Source organism: Pterocles gutturalis, unplaced genomic scaffold, assembly GCF_000699245.1.
Source record: "Pterocles gutturalis isolate BGI_N339 unplaced genomic scaffold, ASM69924v1 scaffold24102, whole genome shotgun sequence".
Lineage (NCBI taxonomy): Eukaryota > Metazoa > Chordata > Aves > Pterocliformes > Pteroclidae > Pterocles > Pterocles gutturalis.
The window spans coordinates 1644-29050 of NW_010110846.1; the positions used below are offsets into that span (position 1 = coordinate 1644).

The following is a 27407-nucleotide window of genomic DNA, read 5'->3' on the forward strand; positions in this document are numbered from 1 at the left end:
TGAACCCTTTCTTTTTTCTGGGTTTTGGACATTCTCATCTAGTCTACTTCTGGAACAGAAGCGTACCTTTCAACTCAACAAATGAGACATACTGCTACAGCACTGCCCGGGGCAGCACAGTGCTTCAAGGAGTAACTTTTGGTGGAATCCCGACTGTCCTGCTGCTTGATGTAACCTGCTTTTTTGTAAGCCCAGTTTCTGTTTCTTTTATTGAAAATCCTTCTGGCCTTCTCAAAAGTTAGATTGTTCAGAATTCTCTTATTTACCAGGTAGGGATTTGTTTCTGAGACTCTTCAGAATAATAAATGTGCTAAGGCCATCCTGGGAACATCAAAGCACTTTTCAAGTATTGATAAAAGTTCACATACACATGGGGTGACAGTGTCACTGTATGTTGGATGTGTAGATGTAGGGAGAGTGCAATATCATAGGGTCTGCATGTGGAGTCATGGTGGGCTTTGTAGTGGTAGCTCAAATTTCTATGTTTTGTCTGAACTGCAAGCAGATTCCTTACTCTGGGTTTAAGTGCTGGGTACCTTTTCAGGAAGGGAACACCGTTGCTAACTTGATTGTTTTTCAGAAGGAAATACAATATGGGAAATCTGTAATTTCACAGATTTTTAAAATTAGATTTCGTGAAGCTGTCAAGGAGGTAATGTACTGACCAGCTCCGTCCTGACCAAAGGAGGAATAGGATTAGTTGCTAGTCTGGAGGTTCCAAAACTGGAGCTGGTCTGGAGGCCTGAGACTCCTTTAAAATTAAGGCTGTTTCTGTAAGTTTGGTCTAGGTGGTTTCAAGCCACCAGAAAAAGAGCTGTAGATCTGAAATTGACCTGATGAGTGAGGTTTCTGGTAGTAAAATGAGACTAAAGGGCTCACATAGTTCCTCAGTTCTAGAAAGCTACTTAAAACTACCTGTGTAAGGTCTGAGCTGGTAGTTTTGTAGGAATGTAGAGAATGTTCCTGGAAGTTAGGTAGTGGCATTCTTTGCTATTGGTTTCTTGTATGCAGCATCCTACTGTAAATCCATTTTCTGGGGATGTACAGTCTTTGGTGCTCTGTGCAACGGGTTGCACAGCATTTAATAAGATGTAGTAGGAGTGTTTGGGGGGACTGGGTTTTTTTTAAAGCTGTGGTTGAATTTTAAGATACTGAGTCTCTGCTTTTGAGTTCCTTGCTGTTGAACCCTCCTCTCAAACAACGTTAGGTAGTTAGATGTAATGTAGAAGGCTCTTCTCCAAGTACCAAGTACTGCAATTTATTTAGCAACTCCTGTATTCCTACAGTCATGACATGTTTACTGCAGATCCCTTTAGTAACTGTCCATTGATGGGTTTCTGAATATTATTGCTAGGCTGGTTTCCTAAGGAGGTGGGGTTTATATATTGCATTATCTTCCAGTTTTTGTCTGGCAGTTCCTCCTAATAACCATAGAATACATTAGCTAATTTCAACCAAAATTGTCAAAACATCTAGAGAACTTTATATCTTGAAATTCCTGATTGCATGAAGTTTAATAGCCAGATGAAAGAGAAAGTGCTAAATTAATATTCCCTAGTGGGAGGAAGGCTATTATAAGGTTTTAGTCATTGTGAAATGGTGAAATTAGCTGTGTAATCTTGACACGTGGATAATCTTAGACATGTATCCTGACTGGCCAGTCGGTGCCATCACTAGCACAACTTTCTAGCCAAACAGGTATGGGATGTAGGAGGGGCGAGGAGGTGAGGGCGTATGCTATATATGCAGAGAAAACAGGCCTTGTTACTTCTGCTTCATTGCTTTGTACGAAGCAACTTGTTTCTCTAAAAAGAAAAAAAGAAGTGCATCTGTGAAATACATAGGTTTTTTTTTCTTAGCCTCTTTCCAAAAGTGAAAATACAGGGGGGAGGTAAAAAATACATTGCAGAGATCCAATGTGAGTTTCTGGGTTTTATGAATTACAATAATATATTACTCTTAGTGAGGGTAAAAATAATTCTCCTACTTGAGAAAATAGTTGACCCCCTCCCCAGCCTGTTTATATTACTGTTTTAAAATAAAATAAAATAGCAAGTCTTGCATCATAGTTCTGGTCATTAAGTAATGAATAATAGTAAAAGTGTATTTATTAAAGTTTTGACTTCCTTTCAAGTACTACTTGCTACTTTTAATGGCACAAACCTTCATACACTTGCAGTTCAGAAGTATTTTTGCATGCAGCTCTCCTCCTTTATAAATCAGAATAGGAGGGCAGGTGTTCTGTTCCTGTGGTACCAGACAGGTTGGTTTGTAGCATGGCCACCATTGGACTGGTTAACATATGACAGTTGATTTAGGAGCTAGGATGGCGTTTTTTGACAGTTCCTATACACCTAAGAATAATTATGATGAAGTGGAGAAGTAAACATTCAAAGATCTTTGTTTTTATTTTCTAGATTTTAATATTCCTGTTTTCTATTATAAGAAAGAGATTCTGGGACTACGGTCGTGTTGCTCTGGTGTCAGAAGCCGAAAGGTAAAAAAAAAATCCAATCAGACTGATTTGTTGAAACCATTTGGGAAATGTGGAAGTAAGTACAGTAAATATGGCTTGGATTAAGTGTATTTGTATCAGTTAGATGTGTTTGTAATCACATCCACATATTTGTTAAAAATGCCCTCTTGCTGCTTTGTGTGAAATACATCCTGCTTACAGAGTTACTCTCTGTGTTTTCAATAATGAAGTTTGGCACTGTCATGAATTTCATTCTACAGTTGTGGGTTAAGGAAGTGGAGCTAAGAAAATAGGCTGCTTGTCTGCTAACGTGTCAGGTACCTACACTTTGATGTTTACAGAGTGTTTCTGCGATAGAAGGATATTAACTACTTTGTCTTGGCTCGAGCCCAGTATCTTCCCAGAGCTCCCGTATGCAGCCTGTGCCATAAGATTTCTGAAGGGTTTAAAAATAAAAAAAGAAATGTATCGTTGCAAGTTTCTGAAGTTCTTCACTGATTTTTAATAATACTGTGAATGAGGTTTTGATTTTTTTAAAAAAATATTATTTCTACAGGGTGATGTCTTGGGATATTTAAAAGCTAGCTATCTATTTATGAAGTGGGTGAACTTTTAACAGCAAGCCTCTTCCTGGTATTAGTGGTGTAACCAAGTTGTGCTAAATTCACAACTAAGTAACAGGAAAGAACACAAAATGTGGGGTTTTTTTTAGGTGTAATCCGTGTACAATTGTGAAATTTAGAAGGTGGGGAAAAAAAAAAGATGGGCAATAACTGAGACAGCTTTAATCCAGCTAGCTCAGGCAGCAAGAATGAAGATGCTCTGGTATAGGCTTCCATATGGGCTGTAGAGACCTGCATGGGACAAACAGGCCCTTGAGCAGTCAGACGGGTAGAAGCCTCTTTTATTGTCTGTGTGGGACTGTGACCTGAGCTAGCTAGGTCAAAATTATCATAGATACACCTAGGAATACACTCCGTTCCAACATGTATTGTTCTGCAATTATGGGCACATCACCACTGCAACATTTCTTTTTAGCAACAAACTAAAAACAGGTACTTTGCTATTTTTGAGGGCTACAGAGTCTCTAAATGTTTCTGGCCTTGCTACAGGACTGAATTTGTGTGAGGAGGTGGTGCTGCAGGTAAGGGATTTAATTGTGCAGAGTAGTTCTGAGTAGTGGCTGTAAGATGAAGGAAGAGAGGTGGAGGGAAAAGAGGTGATGTCTTGTAATCAGGTGTATCTGAACAGGAAGCCACCTTGCAAATCTGATCCTCTGTAGGCTTCCAGACATGTGTTGCATTCTCTTATGTTACTGTGGTTTAATATCCCGGTAAAAGATTGTTTTATTTCTAGTTCAGTTGTGTGCTCTCATGTCAGGAGATCACATGCCCTCCCTCTTCAACATGAGATGCAGCACAAGTTTGTATAATTAAGCATATGCTACAGGGTGAAAACCACAACTTTCATAAGTGAGTGTTTTTGTACTGCTTCCTTAGTTAATTCAGAATTGTTAAAATAATTCTGTGGAATTGCATAATCTGTTATGAAAGATACTTAAAAGCATCATTTAATATATTTTAGTGAATCAAGATACAACCGATTGTCAACATCTTCATCCGTACCTGAAGATCTTGAATATGATAGGGTGAGTATTCTAGAGTTTTGATATTTTTTTTAAATGTAAACTGTTTAATAGAATCTGTTGTTTTTTACCATTCCACCTAGCCCAGTGAACCAGTCATTAAACTGTAAGACCACGTGTATGCACAAATTAGTAATGCATTGTGCACTGTGTTTTTATAGAACCGTGCATAATCTCTCTCTCCTCTCTCTCCTGACAAACTATTGCCATATCACAAACCAGTATCTTGTGTCATTGTTTTTCAGTGACAATTTTTAATTTTTTTTTATTAGGAGGGGGACTTTATGTTAGAGTTTCAAAGGGGAGGCAGGGAAGAAAAAAAACCTACTAAATTTATGCTTAAATAACGGTTCAAAAAGTTACAGTATGTTCACATTGCAGTTAACACCTGGTTGGTCTTTAAAGTACATTGTCTTCCTCATGAAGATGAGAAAACTAGATGCAAGTATGAGGCTAGTATTAATGCCATGTGCTCTTAATATTAAAACTGGTTTGGAGTGGAAGATAAATTTTTTATCCAAACTTTTAATTGGTTCCATCTGTGGTCTTTCAGGAGTCTTTGAGTTCACAGATCTCTCTTATTTTGTGTTGCAGCTTCAGAACGAATCATGAGAAAGTTGTCCAACGGTGGCAGCCTACATTATAACACTTCATATATGTATCAACTTAATATTTAGCCTTGCATCTGAATAATTGTGTGAGCATCGAAGCATACTGGTGTTTGATCAGGATGGCTCTGTTATTTGTATAGTTTTCTTAATCTTTTTAAATCTGTAAAGCAACTTTATTGTTGAAACTGTTGAATAAAAACATGTCTCTTTAGCTTGATACAATTCACTTGAGAGAAGAGGCCTTCTGAGAGACAATATTTTTTTGAACCATAGTGGAACATTCAGTGAGATGTGATCTCTGCTGTACAGTTTCATAGGAGAATTTGTAAACTTACACAAGAAGCCTTTCTGTTAATGTAATCACAGCTTTGTTTCTAACTACTATTTGACTGATTAACTTGTATTAGATTCTCATGGAACTTACCTTTGAAATTGGAGAGTCTCTGAAAATGGTTTTGGAAAAAATAATCACCTTTTCTGCTCTAAAACAGTCCTTTAAGAAAAAAATTCATTAGAAGCCTCAATCTTGACTTCTGGTCATTGGAGATGGGAATTAGACACACTTGTGTAAATTTCAGAAGCCCAAGCAGTAAACATGCAAGTAATAAAAAAAAGCCTTAAATATGACAGACATATGAAGTATCTTGTAAAAACTATGTAGAGTATGAGGTATTTTTCTGTATGTTTCTAAGTTATGATTTCAGAGCAACAAGCTTTTTAGCTGAGAGATTGGCTTAATCTTACTTCTTAATCTTAATCTTAATCTTACTTCTCTTACTTGTACAGATTAGAGACTATATTTTTTGTATGTTAGCTCTTAAAACCTTCCTTCTTTATTTATAGGGGTTTTGTTCTTGGATGTCAGCTGCTTTTCGGATGCAGTAAGTACATAAAACAGAAATAGTGAGCTGTGATTTACTTTCCCCCTTTTTTTAATTAAAAAAAGGAATTTGCATTTTTTTTCCCTTGAGTGGATAGAACTTAATACAAACAGTCATAAAGGTGCCTCTTGTGGGGTGGAAAAAGAATGTGAAAACTAGGTTGGCTTATGGGAGTACTTCAGGATACAGTTGTCCTTCTGGTGGCAGCACAGGGACTTCTGGTCTTGTGACAGTGCGTGACCCTAAGTGAATCTATGGCATTTATATGGATTCTGAGCTAGTAACTAGGCTCTAGGCTTTTACCCTTCAAAGAGTACTGCGTGGGTGTTCCCCTGTTTGAAGCCAGCAGGGCCCCAGGCAGGAAATGGGATTTCCCTGCAAGGATTTCTGTGGAGAACTTGTGGTTTAGTTGGGGCTGGAATTGACTAACTAGGAAAAGCCCATCCTACTGTTTCCCACAAACTGAGCATTAAACAGGTGATGTTCTTTATATCTCTTGGGGCTTAGTAAATCATGATTTTTTACAAATCAATTTCTATCTTGGGTACATTGAAACAAAAAAGGGATGGGGATTGTGCCTGTCTTTCTCCATTTTTGCTAGTTCAGTTCCTTTCTTCTCCTATTTTAATGATCTGTCTGCTGACAATGGATAGGTGATGAGAGTTCATTCCAAAGCCTATTAATATCTTCTGTTAATTGGGTATCATAAGAGTAAAGTGATTATGTTGTAATTTACCTCATGAGGAGCCCTTATGGAGATGAGTGAACACTGTTACAGTGTGATCTTAAAGTCTGAGGGCTAGGCTTAACACCTTGTGACTGTCATAAAGCAGGAGGTCACAGCAAATGACTTTATCCTCTTTTAGGCTGATAAAAAAAAATTGGATTTATATTTGCTTTTCAGATTACTTGTTTTCATCTTAAATTCCCTCATGTTAATTTTTGTATGGTGATACTGCACAAGACAATGACACTGTTAGAACTTAAATTTATACATGAAAGAACACAACTGTGTTGAAAACCAAGGGATTGTCGCTGGGTAGACTGAGAAACTGGTGTATGTTCAAAACCACCCCCCAAAACCCCAAAGATACTAAGTAGACTGACTGTATGCCTTTCTGTCTATGATGCAGTGATGATGAGATTCATGAGAGATGTGGTGAAGATGCCATACATTACCTTGCCTTCCAGCGTCACATCATCTGCTTGTTGATTGCTGTCAGCATTTTGTCTGTGTGTGTCATATTACCTGTCAACCTATCAGGTGATCTACTTGGTAAGAATTTTTTTTTTGTATCTCAGGAGAATTTTGTGGTTTATGTAACTGTAAAAGCTTTTAGGATTTTTTTATTTTTGTAGACTTTGTAAGGTGTGTTGGTTTTTTTGTTTGTTTGTTTTCCCCTCTGTCTGATATGTATGTAATTTCGTGTGAAATTTGTATAAGAATAGAGGGTTCTTTAAACATCTGGCAAAAACTGTTGTCAGAAACAAGATGGCAGACCACATGCAGACATAGATGACTAGACCTAGAAGGCTCAAAGCAGAATTAACTTTTCCCATGCCTTCTTAATTGGTGTTTACCTAGGCACTCTTTATGATTTTTCAATTCATTTGTGCTTTTTCCTGTTTTTGATAAACCGGACCAGTTAATTTGGTCATGAATGAGAAATGTTTTCCATTTGGGTGATCATAAAATTATCAGCCATCCTCTGAACTTTTTTTTTACCTAGTTAGACTGTCTTCCATTGTTCCTTTTTGTCTTGGCTTGTGGCTCAAATGTGGACAAATCTTCTCGTCAGACTTCAGCAGTGCTGACTAGACAAAGAATTATTTAATGTTTCTTGCAGTCCAGTCCTGTTTATGTCTGCCAGGGACACCTATCTCCTTCCATTAACTCACACTCAACAAATACGATAAGTGTGTCCTCTAGTCTGCCATTCAGGTTGCTAATGAGAATACTGGTGGACAGAACTCTGTTAAACCCTGCTTAAACATTCTTCCATTTTTGATAATGAGCCCTTATAAACCCATTTGATACCTGGCTTTGTATCAGTCATGTTTAGAGAGTTGTCCATAGTTGATCATCTTGGTGAACAGTGATGCAGAAAAGGGAATAAGTAATTTGGTTTTCCCAGGAGCTCTCAAGCAGGGTACTTGCTTGTGTTGTGTTTTGTTTGTTTTTATACCACAACAATTGCATCTTATTTTGTGTAATGACCTTGCTGATCTTTGTCCCTATAATTTATTCTCTCCTATTGTCCTTAAAAATGTGGCCTAGTTTTTGTTTTCAGTTTATTTTCCTACATGTGTTTTAGAGAGTTTTCTGATGTATCCCTTGTCTGTAATGGGATACATTGTACCTGTGTCTTCAGTATTGTTTCCTTGTGGAACTGCCATCTGTCTTCCCTTTTATGAGCTCTTAGCAATTCTGTTTATGTTAATATCTTCAACTGCCATTGCTGTGTTTTGGTTTTTTTTCCTCTGCATTTCGTGTTCTTTCAAAGGACCATTTATCACTTCACAGTCACTTCTCCTTCCTTGCTTTCCATCTCTGTTCTCAGCCAGCATCCCTGGTTTTACAGAATCAAATCCAATAGAACTGGTGCCCCTAGTTGTTGTCTTCACCTCCTTTGCAAAGTAAAGGAAGAGATGCTGGTGCCGTCAAAGAACTTATAGAACATAGTTCCCTCTTCTGGTCTAGATACTACCTGTATTTTTATAGCAGAATGGATTCTGTAATATGCATCAATTTGTGTGTGCTGTCCTTCTCTAACTACAGTTTGATAAAAGTTGTAGTATCTTGGATACCAGTAGATGCTCTCCGTTAATTCAAATGGCAGAGCATGGCTGTCGGCCTAAAATGGGAGAATACAGCTTCTGTTTTCCTGCATTAATTTTTGTGATGCTAGGAAATACAGATGAAAAACAAATATGAAGTTTTAGTGTCTCTCCCCTTCATCCTCCTCTTCCACCATGTTGATTTTGTGCATTTGCAGTTCTTTCTGTTGTGATGACTTGCAATGTGATTTAAGTCTGCTAGACAATTGTTTAGCTTTACAGATACACTTAGCTTTTTCCTTTGTGAACATGTACTCAATTTTCACTTGTGTTATCATTTTTTAAAGTACTTGACAGTCTATAGAAAAAATGCCATGTAAACTTTCTCATTTTTGCCCTTAGTAAGGCTCTCAGTACTGTTTTGTCAACAATGAATTAATGCAGTTTAAAAAAACTGAGATAAGAAATCAGTGAAGATGGAATAAAAATGTGAAGGAAATATGTTAAAATCCTTAAACAACGTTGTTAAGGGACGTGAAGGGAGATTGGAGGGAGAAAGGGAGCTGCTGCAAAGATCTAGTATTCAGACTTCTAAAATAATGTGATTTCTCTTGATGGCTTGAATGTGGTATAATCCTGGGGTTCTTTTTCCAACTTTAAAATGCAATACAGTGTAAGCCAGAATTGATCACAGTTCTATATCTTTTTAACAATGAACACGCTCAGCATTAAAAAGAAGTATATCAACATGTAAAAAATAGTATAAAGGCTGACATTCTTATAGTTTGCATGTGAATGTTGCACCAGTTAATTATGCTACTTGCTTTTTCTTCTTCTTAGATAAAGATCCCTATAGTTTTGGAAGAACAACGATAGTGAACTTGCAAACTGGGTAAGTAAATCTTGCAGAATACTTTTATGCTTATGTCTGTTTACTGCCATAGTCTCTAAACACGTGAGTTGGTACTTGCAGCAGGGCTCGTGGAGTATGGAGTGCTTATTCACACTTCATCAACTGAAACTGGGATACATTCTGCTTTAGGCTATGCAGTTACAGTGTTGATAAGAAATCTAGAAACTTGGCTTCTACTCTCAGCTCTCTTTACACCACATATTTCTCTTGGCTAATGACTGCACATCAAGCAATATTATTTTCAGATATTTCCACATTAAAAGAAACCATACTTCAGAAGGAAAATAAAGCTGACAGCTTTACTAGAATATGTAACTCGGATGATTTAAATTCTCTTACATCAGATTTGTGTGTGTGCATATCTTTCCCATCTGAGATCACAATTAAAATTACTTATGTGTGTTTTTAAAACAGTATGTAAAATAGTTGAAATACAAAGCCGTACAATTTTTCTGGTTTATTCCTTGATCAATCCACATCTATCTGTGCTACTATGTCCAGTAGAGTTTCTACCAATGCACTTGGTTTTGGTTTTTTTTAGCCTCATTATGACCCTAGTAACTAGTGGAGATTTTCTGTTGAGTTGGGCTTTTTATCTGTAAAACAGGTTCCTGTGTTTTAGGTTAACTGCAATTATTAATGCTCTTTGCAAAACTGAAGAACTGTTCACAGAACAGAATTTCTGTAAACGTGGAGGAAGAAGCTATCAGATAAGCAGCATTTACTCTCTATATTAGGCTGTTTTAAATTTGAGTAAGCATTGAGTTCAAGGATAGCTCAGTAATGCACTGAGCACGGTAACTAATAAAGCCAATAAAAACATTTTGGCAAATAGTATGGTGTGTGGTATTGCTCATCTGAATGAGAAGGCGCAAGCCAAATGCTGCCTAAAAATGTCCATGTCGTAGAGTATCTGTTTTCTTTGTAGGTCTGTTACTCATAGAATTTTATGATAAGCAAGTAACCCTAATGGCTGTCCAACGCATCTGCAAGGGTGTGACCGAGTACCAGTTACTCCCTTTTTTTCTTGTTTTGTGTTCAATTAGAGGTTCTGATCTGCTTAGCATTTTGATGGCTACTTGTACCAGTTGGACAATTTGTTCTTTCTGTTTCTCATTCATCACATTTTGTTTGACAGTAATAACCTTCTTTGGCTGCACACGGTTTTTGCTGTTGTTTACCTGATTCTGACTGTTGTCTTCATGAGACATCACATGAAGTGTGTCACATATAAAGAAGAAAACATAGTAAGTTTCTGTATGGGGGTGAAAAAAAAACATACAGCATGTTTGCAAGTGGATAATGCTAAAAAAGCAAATTGCTAAGATGCCTTCTGCTTGCTAGAATGTGACATAAGTGTGAAAGAATTCACAGAAAGCAAAGCTCCACTGAGTGAATTGTGAAAATGGATGGAGAGAAGGGAGTTGGGAGGGATTTGTGAAATTTTGGTGTAATCTGTTACCAATGTAGAAGGTGAATGTGATGCTGTCTTGAATAGATGCAGCTCCCATTAAAATCAAAATTTCCTACCTTTTTTTCCCGCTCTACAACACAGCTACTTGTGCTGTGTTGCTGCCTTCCTCATCATCTTGTTTTTTTCATTCATGATGTGGTTTCTCAAAATTGGAGTTGCATTTTCTCTTGCAGGTTAAGTGCACATTATTTATAACTGGTCTTCCAAAAAATGCAAAAGAAGAGACAATACAAGGCCATTTCACGTAAGTTCCATGCTTGAGTAGTATCATTAGGAACAGGAGATTTAAAATTGTCCTAGTAGTTTTACCTGCCCAAGCAGATTTTTTTTTACTTTTTGCACTGTTCAAAATTCATACTATAGTATCCATCTTCTAAAAGCTTATTTTATTCCTTACACAGAATTGAGAAAAGACTATATTTCAATAAAGTTAGTTAGCTGATCTTAAAATCAGAAGCTAAGAAGGTGGCTGTGTATCCACACTTTCCATTCATGCTCCCACATGGCCTTTACTGGGGAGTGATGCTGCACATCTCATATTAAAGTAACTTTTAGCAACTGTCCACTCTATGATACCTCATTCAGAAATGAAATGAGTGCTTGAGATGTCACTTAGACATCGAAGATGCTCTTTGAAACAGTTTCTTCATTGTACTTTTTTTCTTATTGTTCTCATGTATTGTATTGTATTCTCATGATTTTTCAGTGCTGCCTACCCAACCTGCACTGTGCTGGATGTCCAGCTGTGTTATGACGTAGCCAAGCTTATTCATCTCTTCAAAAAAAGGTTTGTTCTGGCGATCTCCCCAAGTTTAGCATCATTTTATGAATGCTTTGCTAGTCCTTAATCAACATATACTACTAGTACTAAGCTTACACATACTAGAAACTAATTCGGCTCTTAGAGTTCTGGTCTGGACTTCAGTTAGAGTCAGCTGTGGTTTGAGGTGAGTTGTAGGGTTCAACCTGTTTCTTGTAGGTGTGATAATGTTGTGTGTTGCATGAGATAAGCTTTGACTTTCTGATTATTTATTTATGTATTTATTTAATTATTGTCAGGCAGTGCAAAGTGGAACACCCAACTGTTGAATTAATAACTCTGGGACCCTGCTTCTTTGGCCAGAGGTGCTGGTCACAAGAGAAAAAAGTGTTGTTTTCTGGGCTATGCATTACTTTTTTTCCTGGAGCCTCACTACAAATGTAGGCTGTATAATGCTATAACAGACTTGAAAATAAATTATACTAAGTAGCCAAATAAGGTATATGAATATCTTTGCTGACTGATTAATTTATCAGTCCTTGACATAACTTCTTTCTCTTGTGGATTGTATTCTTAAGCTTGATGTTGATACTGTTTTCTCGCAAAATCTTACGGGTGTGTTTTTCTGTCCAGAAAACAGGCAGAAAAAAGCCTGACTTACTATCAACACCTGCATCAGAAATATGGCAAACGGGTCCAAATCAACCCTAAGCCATGTGGTCAATTCTGCTGTTGTGAAATGAGAGGATGTGAAAGGGTAAGAGATCGTGTTTATTTTTAGTTATGGCTAGGTAGATTGTTAGAAGAGTAGAGAATAGTTTTTTGTGTAAAATCTTGCTGAGCTTCAGAAAACTATTCATTTATTGCAGACAGCTCATCTCTCATGTACAGAAAAATAATTCACCAAAAGTTTTGAAATATAATCTTAGTGCAAAAATTGAAGTACAAGAAGAACTTCCTGTTTGTTTGTCTTTGCATTGTGACATGATTTGGAATTTGTGGAAGTAGCATGAGGATGAGAGACTATGGTTTGTGTAAGCTGTATTTTAGTGAAGATATTAGCCATCTGGTACTTGGATGTAACAGTCTTCAATTTCCTGACAGGAGGATGCTGTAGATTATTATACCAAAGTTAGAAATGAACTGATGGAAGAATATTCAAAAGAGGAACAAGCTGTTCATAATAACCCACTGGGAATGGCTTTTGTAACATTTCAAGAGAAATCCATGGCAACCTAGTAAGTTTTGTCTGCTGTCTCACTTGTTCTCTTTTAACTATAGTAGTACAACTGATCTCCTGTTTGTTGTGTCACTTGTTTGCTTATGTTGGTTCTTCTTCCTTTCTTCTTTTTCACCACCCTGTGGATTTGGTCTGCTTTGCTTTCTGGTAAGTTTTCCCATAAGTGTACATTTAGCCTCTGTGCTTTGAGTGAAGAAAATATGTAAGAGACTAAATGGCTCTGGACATTTATTGGGATAAGGAGCCTTTCTCTTCTGCGTGGGATCCAGTCTATCAGTATAGGTTAATAGCAGGCCAGACTAATTGGCTCTTGAATACAAGATACTGATTTCTCCATTTTCTAGTGTGCAAATGGTCCAATTGCCAAACTATCATTGTGGGTGCAAATTACACTGCTAGTTGGTCATCTCAACATAGTAGAGGCAGTGACTGACCTGGCCATAGGTGACAGGTACACATTATGTATCTCTCTTACCTGTTGTTATAGATATATGTGTAGGCCTAGTGTCTGAGGTTGTTCAGTGCTTTTTACTCAGTCATTTGTAGAGAAAACGCACGTAGCCTCTTTTTTTCTGTTGGCACTTTGTGAGCATCTTTTTACTAACACAAAGTGGGTAATGGGGAGCAGAATATTATTTGTAATACAAAAATAACACATCATGCTTTTTTTGATTCTTCATAGCCTCACTGATTTAACTTTTCTGCATTCTTTTGACCTTTAAGTCATGTTACAGAGCCAGTCTTTCAGGTTTTTTTTCAAGAAGTCCAGAGTATAGAATGCCTTGCAAGAATTTGAGATGTTGCACAAAGTTGTGCTTGCTGCTCTTTAACTGAGTAGTGATTGTGTGGTGAAATCTGCCCCCCTCCTAATTTTGTAATGTTACCCACCATATTTAGAGAATCTAGAGTATGAAATAACATTTTAAGATGTGAAAGTGAAAGAAGAAATAAGTACTGAAGTTCCTTCTCTAGCTGCCGATATGTTGGATACAATTTTGATGGGATAGTCTTTCCTTGGGCACATGTTCTGAGTTGCACTGTGGGCATCTCTGGGTTGAATTATCAAGAACTGAAAAGATTTTTAGTTTGGTTAGCTTAGATATGAAGCAGTGGACTGTGTTCTCTGGAAAATTAGATTAGATGATGTGAAGCTGAGGCTACCATCAAATTGGAGAGTTATTTGGTGCCCTTAGTAGGCTCTGCTCCACAGATCTCTGAAATAGGATGGGAGAAACACGAAGCCAGGACTGAGGTTCGTGGAGTCAGGTCATTGTAGAAGCTTGGTTAATGATGGTGTTTGGTTGTATGGCTGGTAGTGCTAAATCTTGCTCTGTGTGTATTTTTAAAAATAAACTGCCAAAGTATAATTAACTTTCTCAAATACTTGCTGCTCTAAGATGCTTGGCAATTTGACATCACCACTTGAGTTCTGGTAAGGTAAAAATCTGGGGCTTGGGGTTATTTTTGTTTGTTTGGTGTTGGTCTGTGTGGTTCTCTGCTTTCTTTATGTTAAGAGCACAACTGAGAAACAAGCATGTTCAGGAATTTTAGAGTCTACCCTTTGGAATAGAATATATACTGTTTCCATCCTCGTGTAATAGAGCTTATGTGGAGTGGAACTTCTTTTACACAGTAACGCACACACAGTTTTACTACCTCTGAATATACACGAGGCACTTGTGTTGCTGTGTGTTGAGAAAACTTTGAAAGCATTTATCCTGGGCATGTTGAAGTTTTGTTTAAATACATTGATTGTCAATTAACTCATCATATTAGAAGATAAAATTAATTATTGTGATTATTTTAGGAGTGGGGGAAATGTTTTGAATTTTGAGAATACCAGCATGATAAAAAATTTTTCAGAGAATTGGTACTCAAGGCAAAATGGGCTAGTTTTGATATTAGTGTAATGAAATGAGAGGGCAGACTAATCCTTTTAATCTGCTTTGATTTGAAAACAGCTGTAATTACATAAAGAGGTGTTTGGGGAACTGGCTGTCTTTATTTTTTTCCAATGCTCTCGGGCTTTGTTTTATTATTTTATATTTTTTTAATACAAGTCCCTGCTGTTGTTCGTGTTGGTAGAATCACTGAACAGTTCAAACCAAGACTGCTTTTTGTTTCCCAGTTTGTCAGATCTCAAAGACCTTTGGTAGGAAGTGTTTATATGATGGTCATTGCATGCATAATATAATGTGATATTATTGTCCAAGTACTATCTTGATCTCTGTTATTAAAAGCAAAAAAACCTTTATCACTATTCCCAGTTTTCTCATTACGTATGCAGTATTTTTAGGTGTAAAAATTTGTAAAAATCCTCCTTTTTCTTCCTTACAGTATCCTTAAGGACTTCAATGCCTGCAAATGTCAGAGTATTAAGTGTAAAGGAGAACCCCAGCCATCGCCCTACAGCAGGGAGCTGTGCATATCAAACTGGGAGGTTACATATGCTCCTTATCCTGAGAATATTTGTTGGTAAGATTTCTGTCCTACATCCATTTATTTATGATAATGTAGTTTAGAATGGGGACAGGAGAAGGGGGCCGAGTGCGTTTTTCTTTAAGACTTTATGTAGCCTTTGGATGTGACTGATCTGCATCTTTATTTCCATTACTGGTGTTCTTCATTGACCTTGAGGAGGCCCCTCAGAGGCTGGACTATAGAGTTTTGCCACTCCGAGGTTCTGGTACCTGCAGTTTCTGTTAGCTTTAAAATTCAAAAAAAAAAACCAAACCAGCTTTATCTGTGCTTCAGCGTTTCCCCTTTTTTTGAGGTTAATGCGTATCTACTGTTGAGATCTGAGGAAAGCAACTTGGTGTTAGTGCTGAGTATTCCCCAAGTATGTATATTTTTTTTGAGTTGACACATTACGAGTATAACTCGATCCACTTTGTGAACTGTGGTCTGTCTTCCAAAATCTTTTTATTGACTCAGTAATTTTCCCAGACTTTACCCACTGCTTACAGGAGAGTGTCAGAAAATAGATAAATGCTTTTTGAATTAAACTGTTCCTGTGTTTCCTTCTTATAGGCTAAAAATGAGTAAACATTTCCCAATTGCTTTGCATATAATTTAGGCTTGGTTCAATGTAATCCCCTGTTCATATGACAGTAAGTTTATTGTGGCATTTCCATTGCCCAAAGCAAAACTGCAAGTGAGACAGAAATACACACAAGTTACTGTATTTCACCTGTATAAACTTTTTTTAAAATAAAAGTACACTTTTTTACTAATTCTTTTAATAGAAAAGTACTTTTAAAGTGACTATGCCATCTATTTCTAGTGATTGAGAGGTTTTCTCTAGAACTACAGTTCTGCAGTTGGGAATAAAGTACAGAATCTTTAACCATAAACCAAACATCTATGATTCTGAGTTGTGTCTTGCAGCTGTGTTATTTTGAGACATGAATTAAAAAATCTTTTGCAAGCTGCTTACCAGGTAGGGTCAGTCTAATCTGTCTTTTTCATGAAAGGGTTCTTGCACGCGTGTGTGCTTAATTTCCTCTTCCTTTCTTCAAGAACTGTCTTATGGACACAGGAAATGACCGTTGCGACTAAGTGGGTTGAAGCATTTACAAAGCTTTTCTAAACTTCTCTGAGAGGGGAAGACAGGGTTTTGTTGTTTTGGGGTTTTTTTTCCTGCTCTTTTTCTTTTTTCCCCTCTCCTTTGAGGAAGAGGAGACGCAAGGATTTGCCAAGTTGCTTACCCAGGTTAACAAAAAGAGTTGTCATAATTGAGGATGTTACTGAGCCTCTGTATCTCTGTTTTGTCTGTTCTAAATACTTGGCTTTGGCTGGGGCTCAAATCATTCCAGTCCTTTTGGGAACCATTTCAGGTAACGTATAAGAGCTTTACCTGTTTAAAACCTATGGTTGGTCTTTTAATATGGCAGGAAGTGATGTAGGTTTTTTTTTTTTCCAAATCACAGTTTCTTGATAGATTCTGCCTCTGATAGCTATTCTCCTTGCAGAAATTCTCTGCATCTTCTTCTGTCTCTTCTTCTTCTAACTTTGTCTAGTACTTCCATATTATTAAACAGTGGTTATTTCATTCCAAACCTGAACTATATTAGACATTGTGTTTGAAAACAATTCTACAAGCGCAATTTAAGTTATCATTCAAGAAGTGTTGCACATTTTTCTTTATTTCTAATAGCAACTGTAACTTGTGTAGTGCTTTGTTACAGAACTTTGGAACTATGAAAACTCAATTTAGAAAAGGCAGTGCCACCTGTTTCTTGCAGATAGTACATTTTTTAACAGCAAATACTTACTGCTTGTTTTTATGTCTCTTTTTTTTCAGGAAAAATCTTTCAGTGCGTGGACTGAAATGGTGGTTTAGATGGGCTTGCATTAATTTGCTTCTTTTTATTGTGCTGTTTTTTCTTACTACTCCTTCCATAATCATCTCAACCATGGACAAGTTCAATGTCACTAAACCTATTCACTACCTTAATGTGAGTATCACCATATGTTTGGATATAGCTGTGTATCAGACCAAAATGTTGATAAACTGATAGGTGCACAGTAAGACAATGAAACAGTGTTTATAAGCTAAATTCATTTGAAATTCTCAGGATTGTTTTACGTAACGGCTGATTAAAAAGCATATGTCCAGAATCATGTCTTTAGTCCTCTTTTATTCCTTGATAGTAGGCTGAAGTAACTTAATCTGAAACTTTACATTATTATAGATGTTATTATTTGTTTGTACTAAAAATTTGCATTCCAAAGTTACATAATTCTAAATTTTGTAATCAAAAGCCTTTGCCAAAAATGGAATTTCAAGTCCAACTTGTATTTTGATTTTTATGATAAGAAAGGGGGAATTCAGTTTTTAAACTCTGAAGTAAAATGCCATGGTTTTATTTTGCTTATTGGATTCCAAACAAGATGGCATCTGTACCTGGCCCTAGTTTGACTGCAGCTGAAGTCTCTTGCAAACTGTTCATTTTAAATACTTCTCCAAGCTCGTGTAAACTACGTAAAACCTTATTGTGAGACTTCACTGTCATGGAATTTAATTCCCAATCCTACTCTTGTTTTTTGTCTTGCACACCAGTGCTGAGCACTCACTCATTTTAAGACTGTGTCTGAATATAATTTCCACAGTCCAACCTGCTATAATTTACAAAAAGCAAAATATTTTGAAAGATTTCTTCACTGAAAGAGTGATCAGACCTTGGAACAGGCTACCCAGGGAGGTGGTTGAGTCACCATCCCTGGAGGTGTTCAAGAAACGTGTAGATGTGGTGCTTAGGGACATGGTTTAGTGAGTTAGGTGGTGTTGATTGGACTTGATGATCCTTGAGGTCTTTTCGAACCTTAATGATTCTATGATTGCAGCCTCTGTTGTACCACAGCTGCATTAAAATGTTTTTAATACTGATTCTTTTTTTTCCCCCCACTAGAATCCTATTGTCAGTCAGTTTTTCCCAACGCTCTTGCTCTGGTCCTTCTCAGCTTTGCTACCAACAATTGTCTATTACTCAACTTTGCTGGAGTCCCACTGGACAAAGTAAGCAAGATTTTCTTCAGTTTTGGCCTTATCAGCTGAATTACTAAAATAAATGGAGAAAGCGCTTAACTTTCATGGAGCTCTTAAATCTGCAGACCTCTTGTAGCAGGGAATGTCATGTTCTTGCTTTTTTTCTAATGTTATAACCAGCACTTTGGAGTTTAAGTAATTGATAATCAACACAGCAAGTGTAATCTGACCACTTGCTGCGCTTATGCTCTGCTCCCCCTGCCCTCACCTCTTTGTGTTAAAGCAGGGGGTGTAGCTTGAACAGGAGCATGGGAAGTATCTCTCATCCCATAATTAGCGCTCACTCTGGGAAGACAGGAGGTGTGGGTTTGTATCTCTTCCAGGCTGAGAACATCACAGGACCCCAGAATCCCACTTCAACAGAAAGTGCTTCAACTGCTGGCATGCTACTGATAAAAAGGGCATCCGTCTTTTTGTTGTTTTGTGCGGAAAAAATGGTCTGGATGTAACTCTGGTGCACAACTCAGTTGCTATTGGATATTGTTAGTGGTGATCTGAAAAGACCCATAGGACCAAGGCCCAGCAGTTGTGTTGATACGTGATTTTCAGATACGACCAGTACACTCCAGAGATGTCAAGCAGAGTGATGTGCTGCTAACTTGGAGGACTCAACACAGCTTGGTTTGGTACACCAGATTTCATCCCCAGTTTACCTACAGTCAGATAAAAGCATGATACTACATTCTAAATCCCAGCTTCACTTGCCTTCACTCAATCTTCTTCCATGATGCCTGCAGCCATTTTTTATTTGGTTTTATATTCTAAGGTCAATTTTTTTTTTGGTACCATTCCCTTCTAAGACATCATGTCCATAATCTACTGTTTATTTATCAAAGGTATATGCTTTTCATCAGCTTGCTTTGGTAGTTGCACTAGGCACATGAACTTTGAGCCCTTCTCAATCAGTTGAAATAGTTTTCTAAGGTTACTAGTGGTGACTGATCTGATTTCAAGCCTCGCTATAGTTATACTGATACGTCCCACAATGCCCAAAGGCTACATGATCCTATAATAAAACCTCAGTGGTTTTAATGCCCTATCAGATACCACCTTTAACAGTCTGAATTGTTTATAGCAATCACTGCACTTTTCTGGCAACAGTGTGTCACTAGATAGATGCTACTGTAGTAGAAGTATAGAGTTAGTAGTGTATGTTGTTCCCAAAGACTTGACACTTGGCAAGGACCGTTAAGTAGCTTGTCTAAGTGTCTGGTTTCTTGGCAGTGGCTCATTTTACCAACTGCCTAATCCCTCTTGGCATAACACTTGAAGAGCTATTTGTTTACAAGCTGTTGTGAGATGTGAGTATCAGTGGATGAGAGACCAGCTGTGATTGTCGCACATCCCCTTGCTTGTGGTGCAGGCCTGTAGCAATGCTCATCCAGAGTCTGGATTAAAGAAAACATTTCTGCACATTGCCCAAGAAGATATTGAGAGCCTGCTTGGCCCAAATTAGTGAATATCTCAAATATGTTTGTTTTGTGAGCATCTTGTAGCAATATGGTATGGTAGGGGAAGCTGGAAGGCTGACAGGTGCTGACATTCTCTGGGCAAGATCCTTTGTATGTGGAGGTCTTCCATATGAGTTTCTTATTCAGTGACTCTTTGTGTTGGTAGATCTGCAGAGAACAGAATAATGATGCATAAAGTCTACATATTTTTGATCTTCATGGTATTGATTCTGCCCTCCCTTGGTCTGACCAGGTAAAGAATCATAGTTTAATGGAGTAATATTTGAGCATTTTTATCATATGAGACAACTTCTGTTTTTTGGTTGTTAGTTGATGTACCCCCACCCCCTTGGGTGTGTGTGGTTATATTGTCATTATGCATTAGGTTTTAGTTTTTATCTTTCATCTGAGGACCTCATAGACCTTAAAGTTTCTGAAGACTGACTTTTCTTTTAGCAAAGAAATTTAAGACTTTGTAAGATCAATGACTAATCAAAAGTTGCCCATACTTGCCATTGTAGCTGAGAACCCAGTTTCCTGACTATGGCTTGTACTTCAGTTATAGTTGTTATTTTCTTTCCAGCTTTACAATATTTCACTGTTTCCCTGGCTAATGGGGTAGTGTTTGTCCTATCTATATAATAACTGCTAAAATTAATCATTTAAACTTTAGTATGAAGTAGATGTGTCTGTTTTGTTTGATTCTGTGGTTTTTTTCTCATTTATGACTATTAGTAACTGTGATAAAGCTGAAGTAGTGTTCAGATTGATTAAATTCTCTCTATTCACTATCCTGATCTGAACTACTTAAAGAGAAGCAATTTTATACAGTACTAAGTGTTGGAGACTGAATTAGTTTAACCATCTTTCTTTCAGCCTTGATTTTTTTTTCCGTTGGCTGTTTGACAGAGAATCGTCTGATTCTGCAGTTAGGCTGGAGTAAGTATTAGCAACCCTTTGCTAAAGGAATACTTAAGACTTTTATTTTTGCTGTTGACCAACCTTAGTTAATGTTTATTAAACTTGGCTTGGGGATGGTGCTTGTGGGATGATGCTGAACTTCTGAATAAAGGGAGGAGAATGCAAGTGATTCTGCTCTGAAGAAATCGGTATTTTTTTCCTGCTAGCTAATGTATACAAACATTCAATAAAGAGACAGTTATTTTCCCATAACCTTACAAATTCTGTAGAAGACAAGAAAGGACAGGATGATATGATGCCTGTGAGAGGGGACTAGAAAGCATACTGAGGGTTGTTGCATATCATGGACAGGGGATCTTCCCAAGGCTTACAGCAAGACCAAATAGCTGCAGCAGTTCTCTTTCTGAAATCCATTGACTCTTGATTTTAAGAAACATGAACATTTTCACACCAGCATTGCAAATTTACAGATATTGGCTATTATAAGCTCTTTTGACTGTGGCTGAAGGGAAAGAATAGAATGCAATTATTAGGACATAGTTAGGTTTCCAAACGCTGTTTCAAAATCAGTAGCAAGAAGACAATTAGGAGTTACTAAGCTAGGAGAGACAATTATGCTATTGCAGTCTTATCTTGTCTCGGGTGGATGTTGCAGACATCAAATGATGCTCTTGTCTGCTGTCAGCCACCCATCAGACTGCTGTGTCTTTTCCTGAACAGCTTATTCCTTACCTGAGCTGCAACTCAGCCAGGCTCGTACAGTATACTACACTTACTGCATTTCTAGCTGTGTAGTATTCCTTTTTCAAAAATGCTATTGGAAGTCTTCTAGCCACTTCTTCTGGTGTCCAGTATTTATTCGTATGGGAAGAGATTTCCAAAGGCGATGGGGATCCCTTGTATATATGCTATATTTGCTTGTCTGCTTTCCAGTCAGTGTCTGATGTCTTTCCTTGCAGATGTGTCTTTTTGCCTGACCAGGGAGCCTTCTTTGTGAACTATGTAATTGCCTCTGCTTTCATTGGCAATGGAATGGAGCTGCTACGTCTGCCTGGCCTCATCCTTTACACCATACGCATGATAATGGCCAAGTCCACAGCAGAAAGGAAAAATATTAAACAGGTATTAGAGTCCCTCCTTAGCAAGAGGCAATTAAATGACTGATCCTTATCAGAAACAGTGGGAACCCTCATCCTTCGTATCATTAACTCATCTCCTGTCTTTTTTTTTTTTGGCCTTTGTTTCATTCATCCATGACAGGTTCATATTCCCTTCGTTTGCAGCACAGATAACAGGGAGGTATTTATTCAAGTCAGAGATGGTCAAAAAACAAAACCCAAGCTCTGAACTTCAGGTAGTATTCTCTTCATAGCTCCCAGTCAGAGTTTTATGATTTGGATTTTATAGGATAATTCTGATTTTATTTTATAGTCTAAACTTCAGGTTTTTAAAAATTCAAATCTGTCTATAGTTAGTTTCTTCTCTCAGCCCACAGGTTGTGTAAAACTTACTTTAATCTGAACATGCACCTAGCAAAGTATATAGTTATTGTTTATGTTCCACATTAAGTGGTGGACTTTCACTTCCAGATCATGTGTTGCCTTGTGGCTTGAAATTCCAGTGTTACAGTGGGAACTTAAGCCTGTATACTGCTGCCCCATTCTTCTTTTACTTCTTTCTTTTTTATCTTTTTTCTTTTTTTTTCTTTTTCTTTCTTTTTTTCTTCCTTTTTTTTCTTTTCTTATGGGTGGATGGGTGGTTCCCTTGTTAGAAGATTCTTTTAAACATTCACTTCTATTAACTGTTGCATATTACCCCTTGCCCTGGTTGAAATGATTTATATTGATCTCCTCATCCCAAGAGGAAAAAGTGGGAATACTGACCACACCAAAATTTTGATATCTTGAGCTTTCATTTTGGTATCTTGAGTTTTCCCTACGGTGAAAGCTAACACAAGGATACATATTCACAACACAATGGCACAAGTTCAGTGGAATCTGTAGTGAGACGAAGGTTCTGAGTTTGGCGCAAGTATTTTCTGCCTCGTGGTTTTAAGTAGTTGCTTCTTGTAGATGAAAACAGATTCCCTGAGGAGTTACTTTAAGGCTATGAAGGAAACAGCATATTTTCCTGTAAGTACAGATGCTTAAAATGCATAATACTTCATCTCTCTAATTATGTCATTTATGCCTCTTAGGGAAATATTCTGTCTCTATGAGAGATCAGTTAAGAGAAGGTGAATTCTTGCCTTAGTGAATCTGTTCTTAACTCCTGGCACATTGATAGATGACATGAGAGTTTTAAGTGTTTTGGTTTTGTTCCTAGCAACAAGCATTTGAATATGAATTTGGAGCAATGTATGCCTGGATGTTGTGTGTGTTCACTGTCATCATGGCCTATAGCATTACGTGTCCCATCATTGTCCCATTTGGTAAGTTTTCTGATGTGCTGTGGGCATTGTCTGAGTGAGATGGGGGCATGTGGGAGGTTTGGAAGGCCCAGTTCTGCATTCTTATTCCAGTTCAAATGCTGGTAATCCTTAGGGCTTGGATCCAAGTGTCCTTCCCTTCTTGTGCAAAAACAGGGCAGAAGACGGTGAATTACTTAGCTCTCGTACTGCCTTTAGAAGTTGAAAGTATATTTAATGTCTACTAGATGCTTATTTTATGTCTCAAGTTTGAGTGTATTAACTCTGGTGGTGGTTTTTAATAGTTAAGCGCAGGAGTTTTAGGTAGGTTTGGGGATGAGGGGATTATTTTTATCTCTGGGTTCTTGAGGTCTGTGAGAAGCAAGCTGCAAAGGGTACCCAGACTGGAGGTCCACCTTAAGCAGACAAACTTGACTTGAGACATTCTGATCCCCAAATCCTTTAGGCACATTTGAAATAACTTTTGTCCTAAAGTTTGATGTATATAAAATGAAGCACAAAAATAAGTGTGGTGATCTGGTAGCAAGAGACTGGAAAACTACCTGTCTTTTTCACTACTGCAACTCTTCTGCATCACAAACCATTTATCTAAAGTTCCACATCGTGAATAAGAACAAGCAAAGAGGCTGTGGTCATCACTGCGCTATGGACAGCTGTATGCTCCGTGGTCCTGGCTGCAGGGATGTGACCTAATGACATGCTGGCTGCTTTTCTGGGACGTGGTCTTGGAGAACACCATAGCTGCCCTTTGACCAGATTGTATGTTCCATGGTCCTGGCTGCAGGGATGTGACCTAATTACATGCTGGCTGCCTTTCTGGGACATGGTCTCGGAGAACACCATAGCTGCCCTTTGACCAGAGAAGGAAATGCTGTGTACTCTGGTAGATTTGCTGGCTTAAAAAAATCAGTTAACTAGAGGTTCAGGGCATGTGGGCAGAGCACAGCTGCTCTGTCGTATAGATGGAGCTGCAGTCCTACAGGACTCTGAGAAGGTCTCCAGATCTCTGGGTCACAGACCTTTTTCTAGGATGTTTCTCTTATTCGGTTATCTCTGTCCCATGAGCAAAACTTAACATTTCTGCCTTAAGCTGCCTATGTATCTGGCTTTGGCTACTTTCTTCTTCCTGTACCCGCCATCAAATCATGTATGGGAGTGCAAGAAACTTAGCAGTCTGTCTAGAAGTCATGGACAGTTGTCCATCTTTAGTGACTGTGATGTGATCTATGTCTTGTTTTATTGCATCTTTCATTCACAGAGATTCTGGACCGTTGTAAGAATTATGTATAATCATTTCAGCAGCTATAGATATTTTCACTCAGGAAACTTGTTTATGAGACATAAGTAGTACTGAATCATTTTATATAGTTGGTATTTTTCTTTTTGAATCCAAAATTTTAGAGAGCTAGGTACAGCAGAATTAGCTAGATTAGGTGTTGTCCAGAACTGGTGTTAATCAACAACCTTATTATTTGGAGAATGTGACCATTTTTTTTGTAAAAAGTACTTGTTATTTATTTATGTTTCCTTTTGTGTGCAGTTGTAAATATCTGAATGTGCTACAGCATACCAGAGCTGTTGCAGTTCATAGTAGCTGTCACAGCAGTAACTGGCTTTTTTTTTTTTTTTTTGAGATAAGAAATAGCTGACTTGAAATCCAGTCATGAATCTGTTGAAGGGAGACATTAAGCCACTGTTAGACCTTTCTTCCTTACCAGTACAATGGTGGAGGAGTTGCCAAGTCTTCTCTACTGGTTGGCCTAGTGTGCCAGCACTGGGAAGGAACTCTGAGTTCTCCCTGGGAGCACAAATGGAGAGCTGCAGAGGAGTGTGAGAGAGAGGGAGGGATGGGGAGACCCTGGAGGTCTTGGACTGGGGATGCAGCAACCTTAGGAGCAAGCTGCTGTCATGCAGCTGCACTGCATTAATATTTGGGCGACACCCACCGTTGGTATCATGATTTTCAGTCACTTGGTTAATGTAGATCTCCTCACAGAATTGCTGCTTTTTATCTCCTTGGCTCTCCCTTTTTTCCTTCCAGGTTTGATATACATACTCCTGAAGCACATGGTTGACCGTTATAATCTTTACTATGCATATCTCCCTGCCAAGCTGGAGAAGAAGATGCACTTTGCAGCTGTGAATCAAGCCCTTGCAGCTCCAATTCTCTGCCTTTTCTGGCTCTATTTTTTCTCATTCTTGCGGCTAGGTAAGTATTACCTTTTTCCACCTAGAAGCTGCTCCTGCTGCTCTTGCCAACTTCCCTAAATTACATGTGAAGTTTCATAGGCTTCGTGGGCTTTTCTTTTTGCTTCCGTAAATGGGAAGTTGTGGTGGTTACCTGTGGCACTGGATTATACAACTTTTGCAGCTTACACAAGTTTGCGTAAGATACGCTGATGGAGATGGCTGATATGTTAACTTAAAACTGTTAGGATGGAGCTTCGTATTTCTTAATTTTACAGGAGATCATGTGTTCCCTAAATCTGTAGAGTCTGAATTGTCCATTTGGGCCGTGGAGTGACAGACCGTAAAAAATCATTAAATAAAGCAAAAATCTATTCAGAATTAGCTCTTTCTAGTAAAATAGTCTCTGGCTTCACTGCCTGCATTGTGTAGTCTGTGTGTAAGTTTAATTTGCCTGGATGAATTGGCCACTGTCTCTGTTGTACAGCTGTCATTTAGAAAATACTGTTAAAATGTTGGCTAATGCTAGTAAGACGTGTTCTACATCATCGTCAAGCATTATGTGGAAGGCTACAGTGAGATAGTGACTCTCCTCCCATATTGTAATTTAAAAACTCATGTTCTGTATGTAATTTATTTTAAAAATAGGGGCGTTCTGTATTTGCAAATACTTGGCATTGATAGTATGGCTGTGGTGTACTAGCAGCTTTGACATCAGAAAAGGTAGGCGATAGTTTATGGCTTTTTATCTGTGACATAGGAGGAAGCATTTGGCATGGAACAGGGATGCTAGTGATGCTGGAAGGAGTTGAACTTCCCTTCTTGGGAAGGAGGCCCTTGGAATATGACTTTATTTTGCCCTCTTCTCTGCTTTCACGGCACTTACGATAAATGACCATGCTTGAATTGTGGTTTTCTAGCATACCAGTAGTAAAAAAGATATTGTTGTCAGGCTGTCATCTAACTTTACAGAGGTGGATGTAAGAGGCACTCGAACTATTGCTTGGATTTGAGCAGATGTCCCAGCATTATTTGTATGTTTGGCATACTGGTTTTTTCCTTGTTTTGAGAGTTATCTTTGCAACCAGGAAGACCAACAAACCTACGTCCTCTAAAATAATGACAGAATTTCTAGAGCAAGCTTGAGAAAAACTAACTCAAAACATGCAGAAATTGATGTGCCTCTTTAATTGTTATGAAGGAAATCCCGGTTAATTTTACTACTGGTGTAGTAAAAATTAAATCTTTATTATAATGTTTTCTGGCTTTGCATCTGTGGTAAAACCATCATTTGTCATGGAACTTAGTAATGGAAAACACAGATGGAATTAGCGTGTTTGGCTTGGTCAGTAGAGAGGATCCTGTTTACAGGATGTTGTTCGGCAGCTTGTCAGTGCACAGGGCAGTCTAGCCAAGTGGTATCAGTGTGAGAGATAGGAACCTGAGATTTTGATTTCATTGTCGTTGATTTCATTGCTGCTGCTTGTGCCAAAGAGAAAGGAGGAGGAATGCTCTGCTTCCTTGTCTGCAAAATAAATCAGTTTATGGTGTGTAAAGCTTGATTGCTTAGTCATTGATTTGTCTAGTTTGCCTAGACATATTTGGATATTTCGGTCTGGTTGCAGTGTACAGTGATAATACTCTATTTTCTCATTCATATTAACGTAAGGCTGGAAGGACTTCTATCCCAGTTCTCAGTCAGGATCAAGTATCACTGGACTGCATACAGAAAGTGATAGACTGTACTGGTGCCATCTATTTCCTTCTCAGTCGCTGTTTTCTTCCTCAGCACTCATGCCATCCGTCCATCATACACCAAAAGCATCACTGAGCCTCTCACAGCAGAGGAGGCAATGTACATCTGCAGTTCAGCCTCTGTCTCCTGGGATAATCACTTAAGTTCTGTGTTCTCTAGAGCTGGTGGCAGGTAGGAGTGCTGAGGACACAGGGCAGGGAAAACTGATCTTTGGGGATTTCTTCTGTTTCTGCTGTTTGCATTGTGTTTCATGCCTGTTGTGGTTTGACCCAGCTGGCAACGCAATACCACGCTGCTGCTCGCTCACCCTCCCCTCTCCTGGGGAATGGGGGAGAGAA

The 27407-nt window shown here is 38.1% G+C and overlaps 1 protein-coding gene across 1 annotated transcript; it reads left to right on the forward strand.

Moving 5' to 3' along the window:
• Positions 1-2: 2 nt before the first annotated feature.
• TMEM63A (transmembrane protein 63A) lies at positions 3-25335 on the forward strand (the record flags this gene model as incomplete). Its single annotated transcript, XM_010073559.1, has 19 exons — positions 3-185; positions 2418-2497; positions 4061-4124; positions 5576-5613; positions 6747-6889; positions 9232-9283; positions 10443-10551; positions 10952-11022; positions 11485-11565; positions 12172-12295; positions 12643-12776; positions 15116-15253; positions 17082-17235; positions 18190-18296; positions 19944-20030; positions 20654-20716; positions 21658-21820; positions 23024-23129; positions 25168-25335. Coding segments are annotated over 19 exons (2065 nt in total), but the record flags the coding sequence as incomplete, so codon positions are not given.
• Between the last annotated feature and the right edge of the window lie 2072 nt (positions 25336-27407).